This window comes from Pristiophorus japonicus, chromosome 14 (assembly GCF_044704955.1).
Source record: "Pristiophorus japonicus isolate sPriJap1 chromosome 14, sPriJap1.hap1, whole genome shotgun sequence".
Lineage (NCBI taxonomy): Eukaryota > Metazoa > Chordata > Chondrichthyes > Pristiophoridae > Pristiophorus > Pristiophorus japonicus.
The window spans coordinates 1737689-1760772 of record NC_091990.1 but is presented as its reverse complement, the minus strand read 5'-3'; the positions used below and the strand labels follow the sequence as shown (position 1 = coordinate 1760772).

The window sequence follows — 23084 nt, the reverse complement described above, 5'->3', positions numbered from 1 at the left end:
ACACTATAGAACACAGCACCTCCCAGACCCACACTATAGAATACAGCACCTCCCAGACCCACACTATAGAATACAGCACCTCCCAGACCCACACTATAGAACACAGCACCTCCCAGACTCACACTATAGAACACAGCATCTTCCAGACCCACACTATAGAACACAGCATCTTCCAGACCCACACTATAGAACACAGCACCTCCCAGACCCACACTATAGAACACAGCACCTCCCAGACCCACACTATAGAACACAGCACCTCCCAGACCCACACTATAGAATACAGCACCTCCCAGACCCACACTATAGAACACAGCACCTCCCAGACCCACACTATAGAACACAGCACCCCAGACCCACACTATAGAATACAGCACCTCCCAGACCCACACTATAGAATACAGCACCTCCCAGACCCACACTATAGAATACAGCATCTCCCAGACCCACACGAAAGAACACAGCACCTCCCAGACCCACACTATAGAACACAGCACCTCCCAGACCCACACTATAGAATACAGCACCTCCCAGACCCACACTATAGAACACAGCACCTCCCAGACCCGCACTATAGAACACAGCACCTCCCAGACCCACACTATAGAATACAGCACCTCCCACACCCACACTATAGAACACAGCATCTCCCAGACCCACACTATAGAACACAGCACCTCCCAGACCCACACTATAGAACACAGCATCTTCCAGACCCACACTATAGAACACAGCACCTCCCAGACCCACACTATAGAACACAGCACCTCCCAGACCCACACTATAGAACACAGCACCTCCCAGACCCACACTATAGAATACAGCACCTCCCAGACCCACACTATAGAACACAGCACCTCCCAGACCCACACTATAGAATACAGCATCTCCCAGACCCACACGAAAGAACACAGCACCTCCCAGACCCACACTATAGAACACAGCACCTCCCAGACCCACACTATAGAATACAGCACCTCCCAGACCCACACTATAGAACACAGCACCTCCCAGACCCGCACTATAGAACACAGCACCTCCCAGACCCACACTATAGAATACAGCACCTCCCACACCCACACTATAGAACACAGCATCTCCCAGACCCACACTATAGAACACAGCACCTCCCAGACCCACACTATAGAACACAGCATCTTCCAGACCCACACTATAGAACACAGCACCTCCCAGACCCACACTATAGAACACAGCACCTCCCAGACCCACACTATAGAACACAGCACCTCCCAGACCCACACTATAGAATACAGCACCTCCCAGACCCACACTATAGAACACAGCACCTCCCAGACCCACACTATAGAACACAGCACCTCCCAGACCCACACTATAGAACACAGCACCTCCCAGACCCACACTATAGAACACAGCACCTCCCAGACCCACACTATAGAACACAGCACCCCAGACCCACACTATAGAATACAGCACCTCCCAGACCCACACTATAGAATACAGCACCTCCCAGACCCACACTATAGAATACAGCATCTCCCAGACCCACACGAAAGAACACAGCACCTCCCAGACCCACACTATAGAACACAGCACCTCCCAGACCCACACTATAGAATACAGCACCTCCCAGACCCACACTATAGAATACAGCACCTCCCAGACCCACACTATAGAACTTAGCACCTCCCAGACCTGCACTATAGAATACAGCACCTCCCAGACCCGCACTATAGAACACAGCACCTCCCAGACCCACACTATAGAATACAGCACCTCCCACACCCACACTATAGAACACAGCATCTCCCAGACCCACACTATAGAACACAGCACCTCCCAGACCCACACTATAGAACACAGCACCTCCCAGACTCACACTATAGAATACAGCACCTCCCAGACCCACACTATAGAACACAGCACCTCCCAGACCCACACTATAGAACATAGCACCTCCCAGACCCACACTATAGAACACAGCACCTCCCAGACCCACACTATAGAACACAGCACCTCCCAGACCCACACTATAGAATACAGCACCTCCCAGACCCACACTATAGAACACAGCACCTCCCAGACCCGCACTATAGAATACAGCACCTCCCAGACCCACACTATAGAACACAGCACCTCCCAGACCCACACTATAGAACATAGCACCTCCCAGACCCACACTATAGAACACAGCACCTCCCAGACCCACACTATAGAACATAGCACCTCCCAGACCCACACTATAGAACACAGCACCTCCCAGACCCACACTATAGAACACAGCACCTCCCAGACCCACACTATAGAATACAGCACCTCCCAGACCCACACTATAGAACACAGCACCTCCAAGACCCACACCACAGGGCACAGCACCTCCCAGACCTCCGACCTCTACCGCCACGAAGGACCAGGGCAGTAGTGTTATGTTTGCAATAAAGGTACAAACTGAGTACTGTTTAACTGAACAAGGTCCAACCTTGGCTCTGCTTTATTATGGCCCCAAGTGCCAGACTCACAAAATGGCTGGCCTTTTATACCCGAGCAGCACCATGTGTGTGCTGCTCAGTGGCCTCCAACAATGACACCATCTGGTGGCTACAAACAGCATGTACACACATGACAATACCCTCCTCTGAGATCTTACCACAGTCTTTCACAGGTTGAGACGGTCCGGTGCTTTACGCTCCCGGGTTGACCGTCTCAGTTCGATTCCGGCCTTGGGTGAGTGAGTGGAGTCTGTTGTGGCTGGTGGCTGGATGACTGACTTGTTGGGGGGTGGCAGTGGCCATGTCAGCAATTGCAAGTCCATTTTTATTGAACAGGTCAGTGATGGAAATTCTGGGTTCACTGATGACCCTTGAGTCCACTGAAGGCTGCTGGTAGGTTGGTTGGTCGTCGACGGTTTCTTCGTCCGACTGTTCTGGCTCGTGTGTGTGCCTCAGCTTTGTCTGATCCATGTGTTTCCTGCAAGTTTGCCCATTCTTGAGCTTAATAACAAATACTCTGCTGCCCTCCCTGGCCATGACCGTACCAGCGATCTATTTGGGACCATGACCATAATTCAACACATATACAGGATCATTAACAGAAGCCGCGTGTGACACAGTTGCGCGATCGTGGTACCCTTGTTGACTCTGTCTTCTGTATTCAACATGATCACTTAAATCCGGGTGTACCAGAGATAACTTGGTCTTAAGACCTCTTTTCATCATGAGTTCAGCAGGCAAGACCCCTGTGAGTGTGTGGGGTCTTGTCCTGTAACTCAGCAGTATGCAAGACAAGCGGGTCTGCAGTGACCCTTGGGTTACTCTCCTCATGCTTTGCTTGATAATTTGTACTGCACGTTCTGCTTGCCCGTTGGACACAGGCTTGAACGGTGCTGACCTTACATGTTTTATACAAACGCTTGGAACTCCTGACTGGTGGAGCACGACCCATAGTCACTCACCACTATGTCAGGCAGACCATGTGTCACGAACATGGTTGCCGTGGACGTAATGGATGACATTATTATGCATTCTATCCACTTCGAATAAGCACCCACCACCACTAAAAACATCTTGCACAGGAAGGGTCCTGCAAAATCTACATGGATCCTGGACCAAGGTTTGGATGGCCATGACCACAGGCTCAGCGGCGATTCCGCTGGTGCTTTGCTGAGCTGCATGCAGGTGTTGCACTGATGCACGCATGCTTCCAGCTCCGAATCAATTCCTGGCCACCATATGTGGGACCTGGCGATGGCCTTCATCATCATTATATCAGGATGTGTGCTGTGTAACTCACGCATAAACTTCTCTCTCTCTTTCTTAGGCATTACAACTCGATTACCCCACAAAATGCAATCTGCTTGAATAGACAGTTCGTCGTTGCGACGAATGTACGGTTTGGCCTCCTCGCACATTTGCTTAGTTATGGCAGACCAATCCCCTTTGAGGATGCAACCCTTTACCACCGATAATATCGGGTCCTGACTGGTCCAGGTCTTAACTTGTTGAGCTGTGACAGGGGTACCTTCACTCTCAAAAGCATCCATGATTAACATTAAATCTGCCGGTTGTGGCGTTTCCACCTCCAGTGTGGGCAATGGCAACCGGCTCAAAGCATCAGCACAATTCTCTGTACTAGGTCTGTGGCAAATGACATAATCATAGGCAGATAATGTCAGCGCCCACTTTTGGATGTGGGATGAAGCGTTGGTGTTGATACCTTTGCTCTCGGAAAACAACTAAATGAGCGGCTTGTGATCGGTCTCTAACAGGTATCGATGCATCCTTTTTACACCGTACACACACACTAAAGCTTCTTTTTCTACCATACTGTAGGCTCTTTCTGCTTTAGACAAACTTTTGGATGCATACACAACAGGTTGAAGTTTCCCCGACTCATTAGCTTGTTGTAACACGCAACCAATTCCATATGACGATGCGTCACAGGCCAAAAGTAAGCATTTACATGGGTCATAATGTACCAGCAGCTTGTTCGAGCAAAGCAGATGGGTGGCTTTCTCGAAAGCTCTGTCTTGCAATGCGCCCCACACCCAGTTGTTGCATTTTCTCAATAGCATGTGCAGTGGTTCGAGTAAGGTGCTCTATTTAGGTAGGAAGTTACCAAAGTAGTTGAGTTGACCCAGGAACGATCGCAGCTCTATCACGTTCTGCGGCTTGGGTGCATTCTTGATGGCTTTGGTTTTCACGTCAGTCGGTCTGATGCCATCAGCGGCGATTTTCCTCCCGAGGAATTCGACCTCCGGTGCCATGAAGATGCACTTCGAGCGTTTCAGTCTGAGTCCCACTCTGTCCAAACGCAGTAGAACCTCTTCCAGGTTGTTCCGATATTCCTTGGAATCACGATCGGTGATCAGGATGTCATCTTGGAACACGACGGTTCTGGGAACGGACTTCAGTAAACTTTCCATAATCCTCTGGAATATTGCTGCAGTTGAGCGAATTCCAAATGGGCACCTGTGGTAAATAAACAGTTCTCTATGCGTGTTAATGCATGTAAGTCTCTTCGAGGTCTCGACCAACTCCTACGTCATATAAGCCGACGTCAAGTCCAGTTTTGTGAACAACTTCCCTCCGGCTAGCGTTGCAAACAAGTCATCAGCCTTGGGTAACGGGTACTGATCTTGTTTCGAAACCCTGTTGATCGTAGCCTTGTAGTCTCCAGAGATTCTGACTGTGCCATCACTTTTCAGCACAGGAACAATGGGGCTGGCCCATTCATTAAATTCGACCGGTGATATGATCCCTTCACGCTGGAGTCTGTCCAGTTTAAATTCGACCTTCTCCCTCATCATATACGGCACTGCCCGAGCTTTATGATGGACGGGTCTTGCATCTGAGTCCACGTGGATCTGCACCTTGGCTCCTGTGAAGTTGCCGATGTCTGGTTCAAACAGCGAGGGGAACTTGCTCAATACTTGGGCACATGTATCTTCCTCCGACGACAACACCTTTATGTCGTTCCAGTCACATCTGATTTTCTCCAACCAGCTCCTGCCAAGCAGCGTTGGGCCATTGCCTGGAACAATGCACAGCGGTAACTCGTGAACCGTACTGTTACACAACATATTAATTTGTACACTGCCAATCACCTTTACCAGTTCTTTGGTGTATGTGCGCAGCCTGGGTCTCACAGTCTTAGTATCCCACAGCTTATTAAATGCCCTCTCGTTCATGATCGATTGATTTGCCCCCGTGTCCAGTTCCATCGATAGCAGTATCCCGTTAAACTTCACATTAATCAAAATTGGTTTACTCTTGGTTCTGAAAGAGTACAGTCCATACACTTCCTCCTCTGGCATCTCGGATTGCGTATCCAGATCTGCGCTAGTCTGACTCTCATCCTCCACGTGGTGTGTCGCAGCTCGCTTGCTCATCTGTGGACACTTGCTGTCTGAGGGTGGGGCATCTCCAGCGCCTTTGCAACTATATTGCTTAAATCGGCACTGCTGGTGCCGGTGATTTCCTCCACAACGCCAACACAGAGAAGTCGGATACATTCCCGCTGGCGGACTTTGGACAGCCACAGGTTTCGCGAACGCAGCAGGATAGGTCCTGCCATGTGCCGCTCAGCCAAACGCCGAATCACTCACATTTACAGTTCTTGTCGAGGTTCGGTTCTTCATCGATATTTGCTTCAAACTCCTGTGCGTCATCATACATGATTGAGTGATCTGGGTGGCCCTTTTTAAGTCCAACTCCTTCACTGCCAGAAGTTTGTGCAGGATCAGCTCGTGGTTGATACCGATAACAAAGAAGTCCCGCAGCATGTCCGCCAACACCGTCCCGAACTTGCACGGTCCTGCTAGACGTCTCAGGTCAGCAACGACTTTCGCCACGCTCTGGCCCTCCGATCGAACGTGTGTATAAAACCTGTATCTCGGGTTTGAGATGCTTCCATTCCAATGTACCCAATCCTCATTTGTTTTCTCTGTTGGATCACTAGGCATGAGTAGATTCTTTATCAGACGGTAGATCTTTGAACCGCACACAGTGAGGAACACGGCCCGACGCCGATCTGTATCGTCGACACCCTTCATTTTGTTGGCCACGAAGTACAGGTTCAAACGGCTCACAAAGTCTGCCCAAGCTTCTCCCTCCACGAATCGCTCTAAAAATCCAATCGTGCTCATTTTGCAAACATAGAAAACATAGAAAACATAGAAAATAGGTGCAGGAGCAGGCCATTCAGCCCTTCTAGCCTGCACCGCCATTCAATGAGTTCATGGCTGAACATGAAACTTTTGCACCCACTTCCTGCTTTCTCGCCATAACCCTTGATCCCCCTAGTAGTAAGGACTTCATCTAACTCCCTTTTGAATATATTTAGTGAATTGGCCTCAACTACTTTCTGTGGCAGAGAATTCCACAGGTTCACCACTCTCTGGGTGAAGAAGTTTCTCCTCATCTCGGTCCTAAATGGCTTACCCCTTATCCTTAGACTGTGACCCCTGGTTCTGGACTTCCCCAACATTGGGAACATTCTTCCTGCATCTAACCTGTCTAAACCCGTCAGAATTTTAAACATTTCTCCTCTCATTCTTCTGAACTCCAGTGAATACAAGCCCAGTTGATCCAGTCTTTCTTGATAGGTCAGTCCCACCATCCCGGGAATCAGTCTGGTGAATCTTCGCTGCACTCCCTCAATAGTAAGAATGTCCTTCCTCAAGTTAGGAGAACAAAACTGTACACAATACTCCAGGTGTGGCCTCACCAAGGCTCTGTACAACTGTAGCAACATCTCCCTGCCCCTGTATTCAAATCCCCTCGCTATGAAGGCCAACATGCCATTTGCTTTCTTAACCGCCTGCTGTACCTGCATGCCAACCTTCAATGACTGATGTACCATGACACCCAGGTCTCGTTGCACCTTCCCTTTTCCTAATCTGTCACCATTCAGATAATAGTCTGTCTCTCTGTTTTTACCACCAAAGTGGATAACCTCACATTTATCCACATTATACTTCATCTGCCATTCATTTGCCCACTCACCTAACCTATCCAAGTCACTCTGCAGCCTCATAGCATCCTCCTCGCAGCTCACACTGCCACCCAACTTAGTGTCATCCACAAATTTGGAGATACTTCATTTAATCCCCTCGTCTAAATCATTAATGTACAATGTAAACAGCTGGGGCCCCAGCACAGAACCTTGCGGTACCCCACTAGTCACTGCCTGCCATTCTGAAAAGTACCCATTTACTCCTACTCTTTGCTTCCTGTCTGACAACCAGTTCTCAATCCACATCAGCACACTACCCCCAATCCCATGTGCTTTAACTTTGCACATTAATCTCTTGTGTGGGACCTTGTCGAAAGCCTTCTGAAAGTCCAAATATACCACATCAACTGGTTCTCCTTTGTCCACTTTACTGGAAACATCCTCAAAAAATTCCAGAAGATTTGTCAAGCATGATTTCCCTTTCACAAATCCATGCTGACTTGGACCTATCATGTCACCATTTTCCAAATGCGCTGCTATGACATCCTTAATAATTGATTCCATCATTTTACCCACTACTGAGGTCAGGCTGACCGGTCTATAATTCCCTGTTTTCTCTCTCCCTCCTTTTTTAAAAAGTGGGGTTACATTGGCTACCCTCCACTCGATAGGAACTGATCCAGAGTCAATGGAATGTTGGAAAATGACTGTCAATGCATCCGCTATTTCCAAGGCCACCTCCTTAAGTACTCTGGGATGCAGTCCATCAGGCCCTGGGGATTTATCGGCCTTCAATCCCATCAATTTCCCCAACACAATTTCCCGACTAATAAAGATTTCCCTCAGTTCCTCCTCCTTACTAGACCCTCTGACCCCTTTTATATCTGGAAGGTTGTTTGTGTCCTCCTTAGTGAATACCGAACCAAAGTACTTGTTCAATTGGTCTGCCATTTCTTTGTTCCCCGTTATGACTTCCCCTGATTCTGACTGCAGGGGACCTACGTTTGTCTTTACTAACCTTTTTCTCTTTACATACCTATAGAAACTTTTGCAATCCGCCTTAATGTTCCCTGCAAGCTTCTTCTCGTACTCCATTTTCCCTGCCCTAATCAAACCCTTTGTCCTCCTCTGCTGAGTTCTAAATTTCTCTCAGTCCCCGGGTTCGCTGCTATTTCTGGCCAATTTGTATGCCACTTCCTTGGCTTTAATACTATCCCTGATTTCCCTAGATAGCCACGGTTGAGCCACCTTCCCGTTTTTATTTTTACGCCAGACAGGAATGTACAATTGTTGTAATTCATCCATGCGGTCTCTAAATGTCTGCCATTGCCCATCCACAGTCAACCCCTTAAGTATCATTCGCCAATCTATCCTAGCCAATTCACGCCTCATACCTTCAAAGTTACCCTTCTTTAAGTTCTGGACCATGGTCTCTGAATTAACTGTTTCATTCTCCATCCTAATGCAGAATTCCACCATATTATGGTCACTCTTCCCCAAGGGGCCTCGCACAATGAGATTGCTAATTAATCCTCTCTCATTACACAACACCCAGTCTAAGATGGCCTTCCCCCTAGTTGGTTCCTCGACATATTGGTCTAGAAAACCATCCCTTATGCACTCCAGGAAATCCTCCTCCACCGTATTGCTTCCAGTTTGGCTAGCCCAATCTATGTGCATATTAAAGTCGCCCATTATAACTGCTGCACCTTTATTGCATGCACCCCTAATTTCCTGTTTGATGCCCTCCCCAACATCACTACTACTGTTTGGAGGTCTGTACACAACTCCCACTAACGTTTTTTGCCCTTTGGTGTTCTGCAGCTCTACCCATATAGATTCCACATCATCCAAGCTAATGTCTTTCCTAACTATTGCATTAATCTCCTCTTTAACCAGCAATGCTACCCCACCTCCTTTTCCTTTTATTCTATCCTTCCTGAATGTTGAATACCCCTGGATGTTGAGTTCCCAGCCCTGATCATCCTGGAGCCATGTCTCCGTAGTCCCAATCACATCATATTTGTTAACATCTATTTGCACAGTTAATTCATCCACCTTATTGCGGATACTCCTTGCATTAAGACACAAAGCCTTCAGGCTTGTTTTTTTAACACCCTTTGTCCTTTTAGAATTTTGCTGTACAGTGGCCCTTTTTGTTCTTTGCCTTGGGTTTCTCTGCCCTCCACTTTTCCTCATCTCCTTTCTGTCTTTTGCTTTTGCCTCCTTTTTGTCTCCCTCTGTCTCCCTGCATTGGTTCCCATCCCCCTGCCATATTAGTTTAACTCCTCCCCAACAGCACTAGCAAACACTCCCCCTAGGACATTGGTTCCGGTCCTGCCCAGGTGCAGACCGTCCGGTTTGTACTGGTCCCATCTCTATGTATGCAATAAAGGTACAAACTGAGTACTATTTAACTGAACAAGGTACAACATTGGCTCTGCTTTATTATGGCCCCAAGTGCCTGACTCACAAAATGGCTGGCCTTTTATACCAGAGCAGCTGGCTACAAAAGCATGTACATACATGACAAGCAGGCGCATGGGAACACCACCACCTCCACGTTCCCCTCCAAGTCACACACCATCCTGACTTGGAAATATATCGCCTTCACTGTCGCTGGGTCACAATCCTGGAACTCCCTCCCTAACAGCATTGTGGGAGCACCTTCACCACACGGACTGCAGCGGTTCAAGAAGGTAGCTCACCACCACCTTCTCAAGGGGCAATTCGGGATGGGCAATAAATGCCGGCCTTGGCAGCGACTCCCACATCCCCAGGAATGAATAAAAAGAAAATATGCATTTTACTGCAGATTACTTGCTCACCTGAAACATATCATCAAAGAATAATATAGAGATGTACAGCGCAGAAGGAGGCCATTCGGCCCATTGTGTCCGCACTGGCCGACAAAGAGCTACCCAGCCTAATCCCACTTTCCAGCTCTCAGTCCGTAGTCCTGTAGGTTACAGCACTTCAAGTGCACATCCAAGTATTTTTTAAATGTGGTGAGGGTTTCTGCCTCTACCACCCTTTCAGGCAGTGAGTTCCAGACCCCCACCACCCTCTGGGTGAAAAGATTTCTGCCCTCTAAACTTCCTACCACTTCAAATCTCTGCCCCCGGTTGTTGAGCTCTCTGCTAAGGAGAATAGGTCCTTCCTATCCACCCTATCTAGGCCCCTCATCATTTTATATGATGTAAGTATTTTGCAATCTCATGTATTAATTTCCTATGCAACATACATGTTTTTGTGTGGGATATAGATATGTTATATAGCACAGCTAACAGCTTCCCCTCTACAAATATCAGTTTCTGTCTGTATAAATATGGTCAGAAGTCAGTATCTCCCTGTATGAGATGGTTCAGGTCGCTATTAAAAATCCCATGGGGCTATTTGCATTAGAGCAGAGACTTTGCTCAACATCCTGATCAACATTGTTCTGTCAAACAATACCACCAAAAATAGATTAACTGGTCATTCATTTTGTTCCTGTTTGTGGAATGTTACTGTGCGCAAAATAGCAACTACATTGTCCTACAGAACAACAGTTAATGAACTTCTAAGTAATTCATTGTCTGAGATGTGCTTTGGGATGTTTTGGAGAGACATCATAAAATACTGAATCAATCCAATAATCTATTTTGTATTTACAAGGATCTATATTTTCCAACAGTCACAAGCCTACAGAATATAGGACTTTTCCATAAGATTAGAAAATATCAGACTTGCAAAACAGACAGATTTTTGTCACAGAAAAGAGAAGAAAGACTTGCATTTATATAGCGCCTTTCACGACCCCCGGACGTCCCAAAGCACTTTACAGCCAATAAAGTATTTTGTGAAGTGTAGTCATTGTTGTAATGTGGGAAACGCGACAGCCAATTTGTGCACAGCAAGCTCCCACACACAGCAATGTGATAATGACCAGATAATCTGTTTTAGTGATGTTGATTGAGGGATAAATATTGGCCCCAGGACACCAGGGATAACTCCCCTGCTCTTCTTCGAAATAGTGTCATGGGATATTTTACATCCAACTGTGAGGCAGACGGGGCCTCGGTTTAACGTTTTATCCGAAAGACGGCACCTCCAACAGTGCAGCACTCCCTCAACACTGCCCTAGATTTTTGTGCTCAAGTCCCTGGAGTGGGACTCGAACCCACAACCTTCTGACTCTGAGGCGAGGGTGCTGCCCACTGAAACATAATCACATGGCTCTATTCCTGTCAAGTTAGGCTCTCACATAACCAATGATAGGCGCGGTCAGTGAATAAACTGTGGTGTACATAAGTTTTAATCAAATCCTTTCTTACAATTGTGAGATTGTCTACGTTAAAGGTGCCTTGTGATTAGGACACAGGCCAAGACCACCGGTAAATAAGCAACAAACAGTTTAGAATATTAAAGATGGCAGCAGAAATATACATTTGCTACAGTTTTTACAACAAAGCTGTTGTTTTAAAAATATATGTAAGCTTAAGAACATTGAACATAAGAATAAGGAGCAGGCATCAGCCATTTGGCCCCTCGAGCCTGCTCCGCCATTCAATGAGATCGTGGTTGATTTGATCTTTGGCTCAGCTCCACTTCCCTGCCCGCTCCCCATAACCCTTTGCTCCCTTATGTGGCTTGGTATCAAACTTTGTTTGCTAAAACTCCTGTGAAGTTTCTTGGGACATTTTACTACGTTTAAGATGCTTTATAAATACATGTCTGCTTTTGTTGATAAGAGGCTCCCGAGATATAGGAAATGGTCCACGGTGTCCAGGGCTGCGCCGTGGATCTTGATGACTGGGGGGCAGTGCTGTGCGGTGAGGACAGGCTGGTGGAGGACCTTTGTCTTACAGATGTTTAGCTACTGCCCATGCTTTCCTACGCCTCAGTAAATACGTCGACTATATCCTGGAGTTCAGCCTCTGAATGTGCGCAGACCAGGCCCTCAAATCTACCACCAAGCGCATGGTCTATAGGGCTGTAGTAATACCCACCCTCCTGTATGGATCAGAGGCATGGACCATGTACAGCAGACACCTCAAGTCGCTGGAGAAATACCATCAACAGTGCCTCCGCAAGATCCTACAAATCCCACAAATCCCCTGGGAGGACAGATGCACTAACATCAGCGTCCTCGACCAGGCCAACATCCCCAGCATTGAAGCACTGACCACATTTGATCAGCTCCGCTGGGCAGGCCACGCTGTCCGCATGCCAGACACGAGACTCCCAAAGCAAGCGCTCTACTTGGAACTCCTTCACGGCAAACGAGCCAAAGGTGGGTAGTGGAAACGTTACAAGGACACCCTCAAAGCCTCCCTGATAAAGTGCAACATCCCCACCGACACCTGGGAGTCCCTGGCCAAAGACCACTCTGAGTGGAGGAAGTACATCCAGGAGGGTGCTGAGCACCTCGAGTCTCATCGCTGAGAGCATGCAGAAATCAAGCGCAGGCAGCGGAAAGAGCGTGTGGCAAACCTGTCCCACCCTCCCCTTTCCTCAATGACTATCTGTCTCACCTGTGACAGGGACTGTGGTTCTCGTATTGGACTGTTCAGCCACCTAAGGACTCATTCTAGGAGTGGAAGCAAGTCTTCCTCGATTCCGAGGGACTGCCGATGATGATGATGACAAATACAAGTTGTTGTCCCACATGGCCAAAATACAATGATTGTAAAAACTGAGCTGGTGTGACTGCCACCTTCCTCTGGACTGACTGGTGTTTGTACGGCCCGTCAACAACTGTATGCGTTTTATCACACCATTTTCCCACAGCTACTTCTTTCTTTGTCTCTGCATAACCGTAGGGAACATATTGGACGGTCCACATCACACCGGAACCTGACTTCTCCTATGTTAGCTTCGAAACAAATCTAGCCTTGAATTCCTACGCTGAGCTGATTAAGAGGGTGGTGGATATCTTCAAACCGGGACAGTTTGTTACAACACTGTTTGCTAATCAGGTGAGTTCCTACAGGCGGGGTTTGTTTGTTGGGTGGATTTGTGACACGACACAAGTTCACTGGTGTGGATTGCGAGTGCTGGTGTGAGCAGAGTCTGCCGATAGGATCGACCCCAAGCATAAAGCTCAAACAATTCAATATTATCTATTGGAACATCAATACTCTTAATCGAGTGCTTGTCCAACTGTGAAAATGGATATATGACACTGAATGTACAATGTGATTGTATACTAACAATTAGAATATTGTTCTGAGTCAATCAGTATAAGTCCCATAGCACTGCATAGATAGAAGGGGGGGGGGCAGAGGTCAGGAACTCGGGGGGGGTGGGAGGGAAAGAGGTCAGGAACTCAGTGCGGGGAGAAGGTCAGATAACATAAGTAGGAGCAGGAGTCGGCCATTTGGCCCCTCGAGCCTGCACCGCCATTCAATACGATCATGGCTGATCTGATCTTGGCCTCCACTCCACTTTCCTGCCCGCTCCCCATAACCCTTGACTCCCTTAAAGGGGTCGTGCACCCAAGAACAATTAGAGGAAACATGGAGTGTAATTAAGCGTATAGTTTATTGGCTTGGATCCATCCATGTTTAATGCCCTTTGCTGGTTAATATAGATGGGGTTTCAGAATGTAGAACACAGCACAATTTGAAACTAACTTGGTGATAGAGCTATAACATCAAAAATTAAGCAATTCACTTGGAAGAGTTGGTGGTTTGCTTACTTCAAGCAGCCAATAAACTTTATCCAAGGGATAAAAACAAGTCCCATAAAAGACATTTAAGCAGAAGCAGGCTCATCTACAATTAACGCAATCTCACCAGGAGACTTTCTACCTTCAAAAATCATTAACTTCAAATGCAGTTTCCCCCAAGGACACGAAAGCATTAAATAACATTTATTTTGCTTAGCTCTAACTGCCGAAAGTGGGCTGATCAATTCATTTTCTAAAGTTAAAGTAGTATATTTGCGATGTGCTATTTAAAATCTGCTGCATGTGGGTTGATGTGAAGCCTGCTGTACTTTGCAATGTTTTCCTGTGGCATATGGCATTGCTTGTGCCTGTGGCAAATTGCATATAAATGAGACTCGTATTGGAAACTGTAAGCATAAAGTTGGCGAGGAATGGAGGACATTTACAACAGCCAGATATTAGACTGTTCTTCTCTATATTTATGTAAGGCTCGACTTTAGTTCCAAAATGATTTCAGCTCGAACAATCTGGGGACACCTTCAGTCCCACCAGGGCTAAGAATCAGATTTATCTCCAATTTCAGTGATATGTGCGTGCATATTAACAGTGCTATATTTTGTGGAAACTCCCTGGGATGATTTCACATTAGCACAAAGACATGGGCTCAGTTCAGACACTAATTTGTTACTGACATTGTCACTTGACAATAATGTCAGTGTAAGTTACCCTAAATCCAAAACTGGATGTTAAATGCAAGCAGCTAGCTTATATAAATCTGGGAACTATCAACTGCCAAATGTTTTGATTGCTTGTTACGGTTTACAAATCTTTAAAACGAACATTTATCTGCCATCTGAATTTCAATAGCGCCGTCAAATCAACTTTCAAATAGGTTGCAAACCCATCGATCATATATAAGTTGCAAGTAACTTGAAAATGGTCTACGGCAGTATTTTTTCAATTTTTTCCCCGATATTCGAGCTGAGCAGATGTGAAGGGGGCTGGAAATGGTGGCGAGAAGCACTGGACGACACCATTCCCCCTCCCCCACTGTCAGGGCCGACGCAGCTTTGCCATGGATGGCTTGAACTCATCATTAGTGATTGTCACATACCAGAACAGATGCTTTGAATTACCCTCATGTAAATCGGAATGTTTATTTAATCTGTTTATTCAATCTTCATTTCCCTCACTTTAACAGGAGAAAAAAAGATAGTGTGTAGGTCCTGAATAGTGATTGAAATGGCAGGGAGTGCAGTGTCCTCATTCTCTCCTTCCGAGTCTCCTTCAGTTATTTTGAAGGAGTTATTTAACTTTGGGATCGATTCCGTTACTTCATGACAGGAGAATTACTCTTTTTAGTCCTTTTTGAGTGGGATCTCTTTCAAACAGTGAAACATCGAAGGAATAAAATACTTGGTGATAATTTCATTATTCACTTGTTTCTCATTATGGTGGTGAGGGGAGGTGGTGAGGGGAGGGTGAGGGGAGGGGGAAGGGGAGGGTGAGGGGAGGGGGGAGGGGGTGGTGAGGGGAGGGGGAGGGGGGGGGAGGTGGTGAGGGGAGGGTGAGGGGAGGTGGTGAGGGGAGGGTGAGGGGAGGGGGAGGGGGGGAAGGGGGTGGTGAGGGGAGGGGGAGGGGGGGAGGTGCTGAAGGGAGGGTGAGGGGAGGGTGAGGGGAGGGGGAAGGGGGTGGTGAGGGGAGGGGGAAGGGGGTGGTGAGGGGAGGGGGAGGGGAGGTGGTGAGGAGAGGGTGAGGGGAGGTGGTGAGGGGAGGTGGTGAGGGGAGGTGGTGAGGGGAGGGTGAGGGGAGGGGGAGGGGGGGAGGTGCTGAGGGGGAAGGGGAGGGTGAAGGGAGGGTGAGGGGAGGGGGAAGGGGGTGGTGAGGGGAGGGTGAGGGGAGGGGGAAGGGGGTGGTGAGGGGAGGGGGAGGGGAGGGTGAGGGGGAAGGGGGTGGTGAGGGGAGGGGGAGGGGAGGGGGAGGGGAGGGGGGAAGGAGGTGGTGAGGGGAGGGGGAGGTGGTGAGGGGAGGGTGAGGGGAGGGGGAAGGGGGTGGTGAGGGGGAAGGGGGTGGTGAGGGGAGGGGGAGGGGGAGGTGGTGAGGGGAGGGTGAGGGGAGGGGGAAGGGGGTGGTGAGGGGGAAGGGGGTGGTGAGGGGAGGGGGAGGGGGAGGTGGTGAGGGGGAGGGGGAGGGGAGGGGGAGGGGAGGGGGAGGGGAGGGGGAAGGGGGTGGTGAGGGGGAAGGGGGTGGTGAGGGGAGGGGGAGGGGGAGGTGGTGAGGGGAGGGTGAGGGGAGGGGGAAGGGGGTGGTGAGGGGGAAGGGGGTGGTGAGGGGAGGGGGAGGGGGAGGTGGTGAGGGGGAGGGGAGGGGGAGGGGAGGGGGAGGGGAGGGTGAGGGGGAAGGGGGTGGTGAGGGGAGGGGGAGGGGGAGGTGGTGAGGGGAGGGGGGGGGAGGGGAGGGGGAAGGGGGTGAGGGGGGAGGGGGAGGGGAGGGTGAGGGGAGGGGGAGGGGAGGGGGAGGGGAGGGGGAGGGGAGGGGGAAGCTTCCTGAGGACGAACGCCTCCGAGCTGGAATTTTTTAACGAAAATACCTGGTGGTCCCGGAGGAGTGTAGACTTGCGGTCGGAGACCTAGTTTCGCAGTCCAGCGCACGGGAACATACTTAAAAAACACCTCACATATTTAAAATTAATTGAAATTGATTGTAATTAAATATTTCAGGAAAAATATTATTTAAAAAGATGTGTTTTTAATATGTTTTAATAGGGTTAAAAACAAACTTACCTTAATGGGCAGGGTTTTTAAATATAAAAATGAGTGATTAAATTTCATTTTTCTATGTTTTAAAACTGTTACGCTGATAGAATTAAGCTATGCGCCTGCTTTTACCCGGCGTAAGAGTTTGAAGGACATTCGCTGGGCATGAGTTGGGCAAATCGCCCGATCTCTCCCGCGCGGATGTCCTTCTCCCGGGGATGCGGAGGATCTGGCAAAAGAAATTGTGATAGATCGGAAAAGCCGGTTTTCGCCTCATGTGCACCACGCCCTGTGAATCGGCATTTGTGAGGCCTCGCCCAATCCGTGTGCGCTCCGTACACACCCACCGAGGCTGGTGGCCCATTAACTTTGATTGCAATCTCACTGTATAAGATTCTGAGGGGGATTGACAGGGTAGATGCTGAGAGGTTGTTTCCCCCGGGCTGGGGAGACTCTAGAACTAGGGGGCATAGTCTCAAAATAAAGGGGTCGGCCATTTAAGACTAGGATGAGGAGGAAGTTCTTCACTCGGAGGGTTGTGAAGCTTTGGAATTCTCTGCCCCAGAGGGCTGTGGATGCTGATTCTCTGAATATATTCAAGGCTAAGATCGGTAGATTTTGAGAGTCATGGGGAATCGAGGGATATGGGGATCGGGCGGGAAAGTGGAGTTGAGGTTGAAGATCAGCCATGATCTTATTGAATGGCGGAGCAGGCTCAAGGGGCCATATGGCCAACTCCTGCCCCTAATTCTTATGTTATGTTCTTATTGTGTATCAACAATTCCAGGCCACAGAAATGATATATACTATCATTAATCCTTTCCATTATCCAAATATTTTTTAAGGGCTATCAGAATGGAGTTAATAACACATTGCTGAGATTCATAATCATGCTGCAGTTATTTTTATTCATTCATGTATTATGATGTTGACATGACTATCTCCCTCAGCAGAGGGGTCAATAATCAGGGGGCATAGATTTAAAGTAATTGGAAGAAGGTTTAGAGGGGATTTGAGGGGAAATTTCATCACCCAGAGGGTGGTGGGGGTCTGGAACTCACGGCCTGAAAGGGTGGTAGAGGCAGAAACCCTCACCACATTTAAAAAGTACCTGGATGTGCACCTGAAGTGCCGTAACCTACAGGGCCACGGACCCAGAGCGGGAAAGTGGGATTAGGCTGGATGGCTCTTGGTCGGCCTTGAATATGCTCAAAGACTGAGTCTCCACAGTCCTCTGGGGCAGAGAATTCCAAAGATTCACCACCCTCTGAGTGAAGAGGTTTCTCCTCATCTCAGTCCTAAATGGCCGACCCCTTATCCTGAGACTGTGACCCCTGGTTCTAGACTCCCCAGCCTGGGGGAAACATCCTCCCTGCATCTACCCTGTCAATCCCTGTAAGAATGTTGTATATTTCAATGAGATCACCTCTCATTCTTCTAAACTTTAAAGAATATAGGCCTAGTCTGCTCAATCTCTCCTCATAGGACAATGGTTTTCCTCTACAAAATGGTTTTCAGGCACTTTCCTATTTGGTGCTAGGCTTGGGGTCCGTGGCTGGAGAACCATGGGCTCCAAGCACCAACTTCATTGCAGGCTATTGGGAAGCAATTGAGAGATCACAGCCCATGTTTTGCACATTACCGCAATTTCCATAAGTGTGCTGCCATGATGCAGCAACGCAGAGTTTATTTTGGAGCAATTATTTTGAATTTGGGAGTATTTACTGGAGACCAGAGTTCAAATCCCACCATGTCAACTGGGAGAATTTGAATTCAGTTCATCAAATAAAAAATATGGAATTAAAGAGCTAGTATCAGTAATGGTGACCACTCTGATCAGTTTTGAACTGCAAAGTCTATCACTGATGCAGAAGAAAGTTTAATAGGTTGTCGGAAAAACCCATCGGGTTCACTGATGCCCTTTAGGGAAGGAAATCTGCCGCCCTTACCCGGTCTGGCCGATATGTGACTCCAGACCCACAGCAATGGGGTTGACTCTTCACTGCCCTCTGAAATGGCCCAACGAGACACTCATTGAGACACTCTGTTGTACCAAACCGCTGTGACAAAGTCAGCTCTGTGGGAGCACCTTCACCACACGGACTGCAGCGGCTCAAGGCAGCGGTTCACCACCACCTTCTCAAGGGGCAATTAGGAATGGGCAATAAAATTTAGAATTTCAGGAAAATATTAAGGGGTCGAGTTTCCGCTTTGGGCGCAGTTGCCAATTCTGCCGCAAATTGAACCCAAAACTTGCCTGTTTTGAAAAGTGTTCCCCCCCACCCCCGGAGTTTCCACTCAAACTGATTCGCATATCATCGAATGCAAAGCCCTGTCATGAACCAGTGCAATCAGGCCTCGTTTTAAAAAGTCATTTGTTTTACAGAAATGTTGCTTCAAAAAATTTCCCTTCATATATTTAAGAGTGGTAAATTGCTGAAGTTCAATTAAAATAGCTGAAAATGGGTTTATCAGAAAAAATAAGCCATTTTAATCACCATGTCAATCCACCACCCATGAGTAACACGACTTTAAAATGACTGAAATTCATTTTTTTAAAATATATAAAACTATTTTTTCGTTATGTTGGTGTACATTAGACAGTTACTTAGTAAATTCAAACAAAAATCACATTCAAAAAGCTTGTAAAATGAGCCTATTAGTGCCCTTGCACCCAATAAAACCAGCTTAATTTTTGGAGCATCCTCGAAGGCCCGCGAAGAGCGGAAACTCCCGATGGTGATTAATTCGATCTGGGGGCGTGGCCAGGTTTGTGGGCGGGATCTGCTGCAGGCGCGATGTTTTTAAAACCAGTGCAAAATATCGCGGAAACTTGAGCTGCGTCGAACGCAAATTGTGCTTAAAATTCCGTGATCTTTTGCGCGGTCATAAGCAATTTCGGCCGAATTGTATCAAAAAACCGTAATCGAGCGTAAACTCCAGGCCTATATCTTCACAATAACGTTTCTTAAATATATCCCGTTTAGCCCCACCAGTCGAAGGATCAGTTGGTAACGGCACCGTATACTGACCAGGAAGACGATAGTTTGGATGAAATTAGATGAAATAAATGTATTTCTTGTTATGGCATGTTGTGCCAATTGTTGTAGATATTTGCACCGACCTTTGCCAAAAACGTTCGGCGCACTTGCTGTGACCTTCGAAGCCCTTGTTTCAACTTAATTCCGACTACATATATCAGACAATGCAATTATTTTTCCAGGCATTCTGTACGTAAGAACATAAGAATTAGGAACAGGAGTAGGCCATCTAGCCCCTCGAGCCTGCTCCGCCATTCAACAAGATCATGGCTGATCTGGCCGTGGACTCAGCTCCACTTACCCGCCCGCTCCCCGTAACCCTTAATTCCCTTATTGGTTAAAAATCTATCTATCTGTGACTTGAATACATTCAATGAGCTAGCCTCAACTGCTTCCTTGGGCAAAGAAGTCCACAGATTCACAACCCTCTGGGAGAAGAAATTCCTTCTCAACTCGGTTTTAAATTGGCTCCCCCGTATTTTGAGGCTGTGCCCCCGAGTTCTAGTCTCCCCCACCAGTGGAAACAACCTCTCTGCCTCTATCTTGTCTATCCCTTTCATTATTTTAAATGTTTCTATAAGATCACCCCTCATCCTTCTGAACTCCAACGAGTAAAGACCCAGTCTACTCAATCTATCATCATAAGGTAACCCCCTCATCTCCGGAATCAGCCTAGTGAATCGTCTCTGTACCCCCTCCAAAGCTAGTATATCCTTCCTTAAGTAAGGTGACCAAAACTGCACGCAGTACTCCAGGTGCGGCCTCACCAATACCCTATACAGTTGCAGAAGGACCTCCCTGCTTTTGTACTCCATCCCTCTCGCAATGAAGGCCAACATTCCATTCACCTTCCTGATTACCTGCTGCACCTGCAAACTAACTTTTTGGGATTCATGCACAAGGACCCCAGGTCCCTCTGCACCGCAGCATGATGTAATTTCTCCCCATTCAAATAATATTCCCTTTTACTGTTTTTTTTCCCCAAGGTGGATGACCTCACAATTTCCGACATTGTATTCCATCTGCCAAACCTTAGCCCATTTTCTTAACTTATCTAAATCTCTTTGCAGCCTTTCTGTGTCCTCTACACAACCCGCTTTCCCACTAATCTTTGTGTCATCTGCAAATTTTGTTACACTACACTCTGTCCCCTCTTCCAGGTCATCTATGTATATTGTAAACAATTGTGGTCCCAGCACCGATCCCTGTGGCATACCACTAACCACCGATTTCCAACCCGAAAAGGACCCATTTATCCCGACTCTCTGCTTTCTGTTAGCCAGCCAATTCTCTATCCATGCTAATACATTTCCACTGACTCCGCGTACCTTTATCTTCTGTAGTAACCTTTTGTGTGGCACCTTATCGAATGCCTTTTGAAAATCTAAATACACCACATCCATCGGTACACCTCTATCCACCATGCTCGTTATATCCTCAAAGAATTCCAGTAAATTAGTTAAACATGATTTCCCCTTCATGAATCCATGCTGCGTCTGCTTGATTGCATTATTCCTATCTAGATGTCCCGCTATTTCTTCCTTAATGATAGTTTCAAGCATTTTCCCCACTACAGATGTTAAACTAACCAGCCTATAGTTACCTGCCTTTTGTCTGCCCCCTTTTTTAAACAGAGGCGTTACATTAGCTGCTTTCCAATCCGCTGGTACCTCCCCAGAGTCCAGAGAATTTTGGTAGATTATAACGAATACATCTGCTATAACTTCCGCCATCTCTTTTAATACGCTGGGATGCATTTCATTAGAACCAGGGGATTTGTCTACCTTGAATCCCATTAGCCTGTCCAGCACTACCCCCCTTGTGATAGTGATTGTCTCAAGGTCCTCCCTTCCCACATTCCTGTGACCAGCAATTTCTGGCATGGTTTCTGTGTCTTCCACTCTGAAGACCGAAGCAAAATAATTGTTTAAGGTCTCAGCCATTTCCACATTTCCCATTATTAAATCCTCCTTCTCATCTTCTAAGGGACCAACATTTACTTTAGTCACTCTTTTCCATTTTATATATCTGTAAAAGCTTTTACTATCTGTTTTTATGTTTTGCGCAAGTTTACCTTCGTAATCTATCTTTCCTTTCTTTATTGCTTTCTTAGTCATTCTTTGCTGTAATTGATGATATCGAGAAATGAATAAATAATGCGACTAATTATTGCTATGTAATTTTAACTTTGTTAGCCAGAAAGGCCAAAAGGATACAGTTCATAAAAGACAGTGAGAGTGAGTCTTTATGTGGGTTTAAGGCATGTTGCTGGTGCAGTGAGATGGACAGAGAGTGGCATTGGACACGTGTTATAGCTGGACTGAGATTGCAGTCCTCCCGAGTCGAGGATGACTTGCTCCTACACTAACACCAGTTCTCAGGTGACTGATGAGCCCAGTGTGGGACCTACAGTCTCTGTCACCGGTGGGGTAGACGGTGGTTGGAGGGACGGGTGGGTGGGGGGCTTGGGTTGTTGTACGTTCCTTCCGCTGTTTGTACTTGGCCTCCGCGTGCTCCCGGCGAAGAGACTCAAGGTGTTCGGGGACTTCCCGGATGCTTCTCCTCCACTTTGGGCAGTCTTGGGCCGGGGATTCCCAGGTGTCAGTGGGGATGTTGCACTTTTTCAGGGAGGCTTTGAGGGCGTCCTTGAAGCGTTTCCTCTGCCCACCTTGATGCTACCAGAGCATTAAGTGGAAGTGAATGTTCTTCTCCTGAGCATGAGGGTCTCTTGATTAAAAAGGCAAATGGAAAATAGCATGCTTGTAGATCTGTATCGCGATCGTACTGCTACGTCCAGGCGTCGTAATTAATTCTGGTGATTCTGTGCAGAGTTCGAAGTGTCACATCTCCTGTTCAACACCCCCAGCCGTGGATGGATTCAAGCGCAAAGATTTGCAGTACGCTCAGTTCAACAACTACAGCTTTGAATTTGCAAGTTATGTCAAGTATTAGCTTCACAGCCTGGAAGAGAACGTCCCAGCTGCACAGCGCCATGCATGAAACATGAATTACTGCATCAATTACGTTCATCTACTGTAACAGCTTGCGTGTCATAGTTAAAATCGGCTCGGAAGTGCAGCCCTATTTGTGCTGGATCTTTTCTCTGCATAGACTTATTTGGTGCAATATTGTTAAGATGCTAGCTTTGTAAAAATATGCACTACTTTGGTGTGCGCTATTTTCATTGATTGGTTTTACACTTGA

At 47.4% G+C, this 23084-nt stretch overlaps 1 protein-coding gene across 1 annotated transcript in view; it reads left to right on the top strand.

Moving 5' to 3' along the window:
* The window catches only part of LOC139279262 (S-adenosylmethionine decarboxylase proenzyme-like), a 104872-nt gene extending 82040 nt beyond the window's left edge, over positions 1-22832 (top strand). Inside the window, exons 8-9 of the mRNA XM_070898389.1 lie at positions 13236-13391; positions 22710-22832. Coding sequence (XP_070754490.1) covers positions 13236-13391; positions 22710-22832 — 279 coding nt within the window. The remainder of the gene's footprint in view (positions 1-13235; positions 13392-22709) is intronic.
* Positions 22833-23084: the final 252 nt, after the last annotated feature.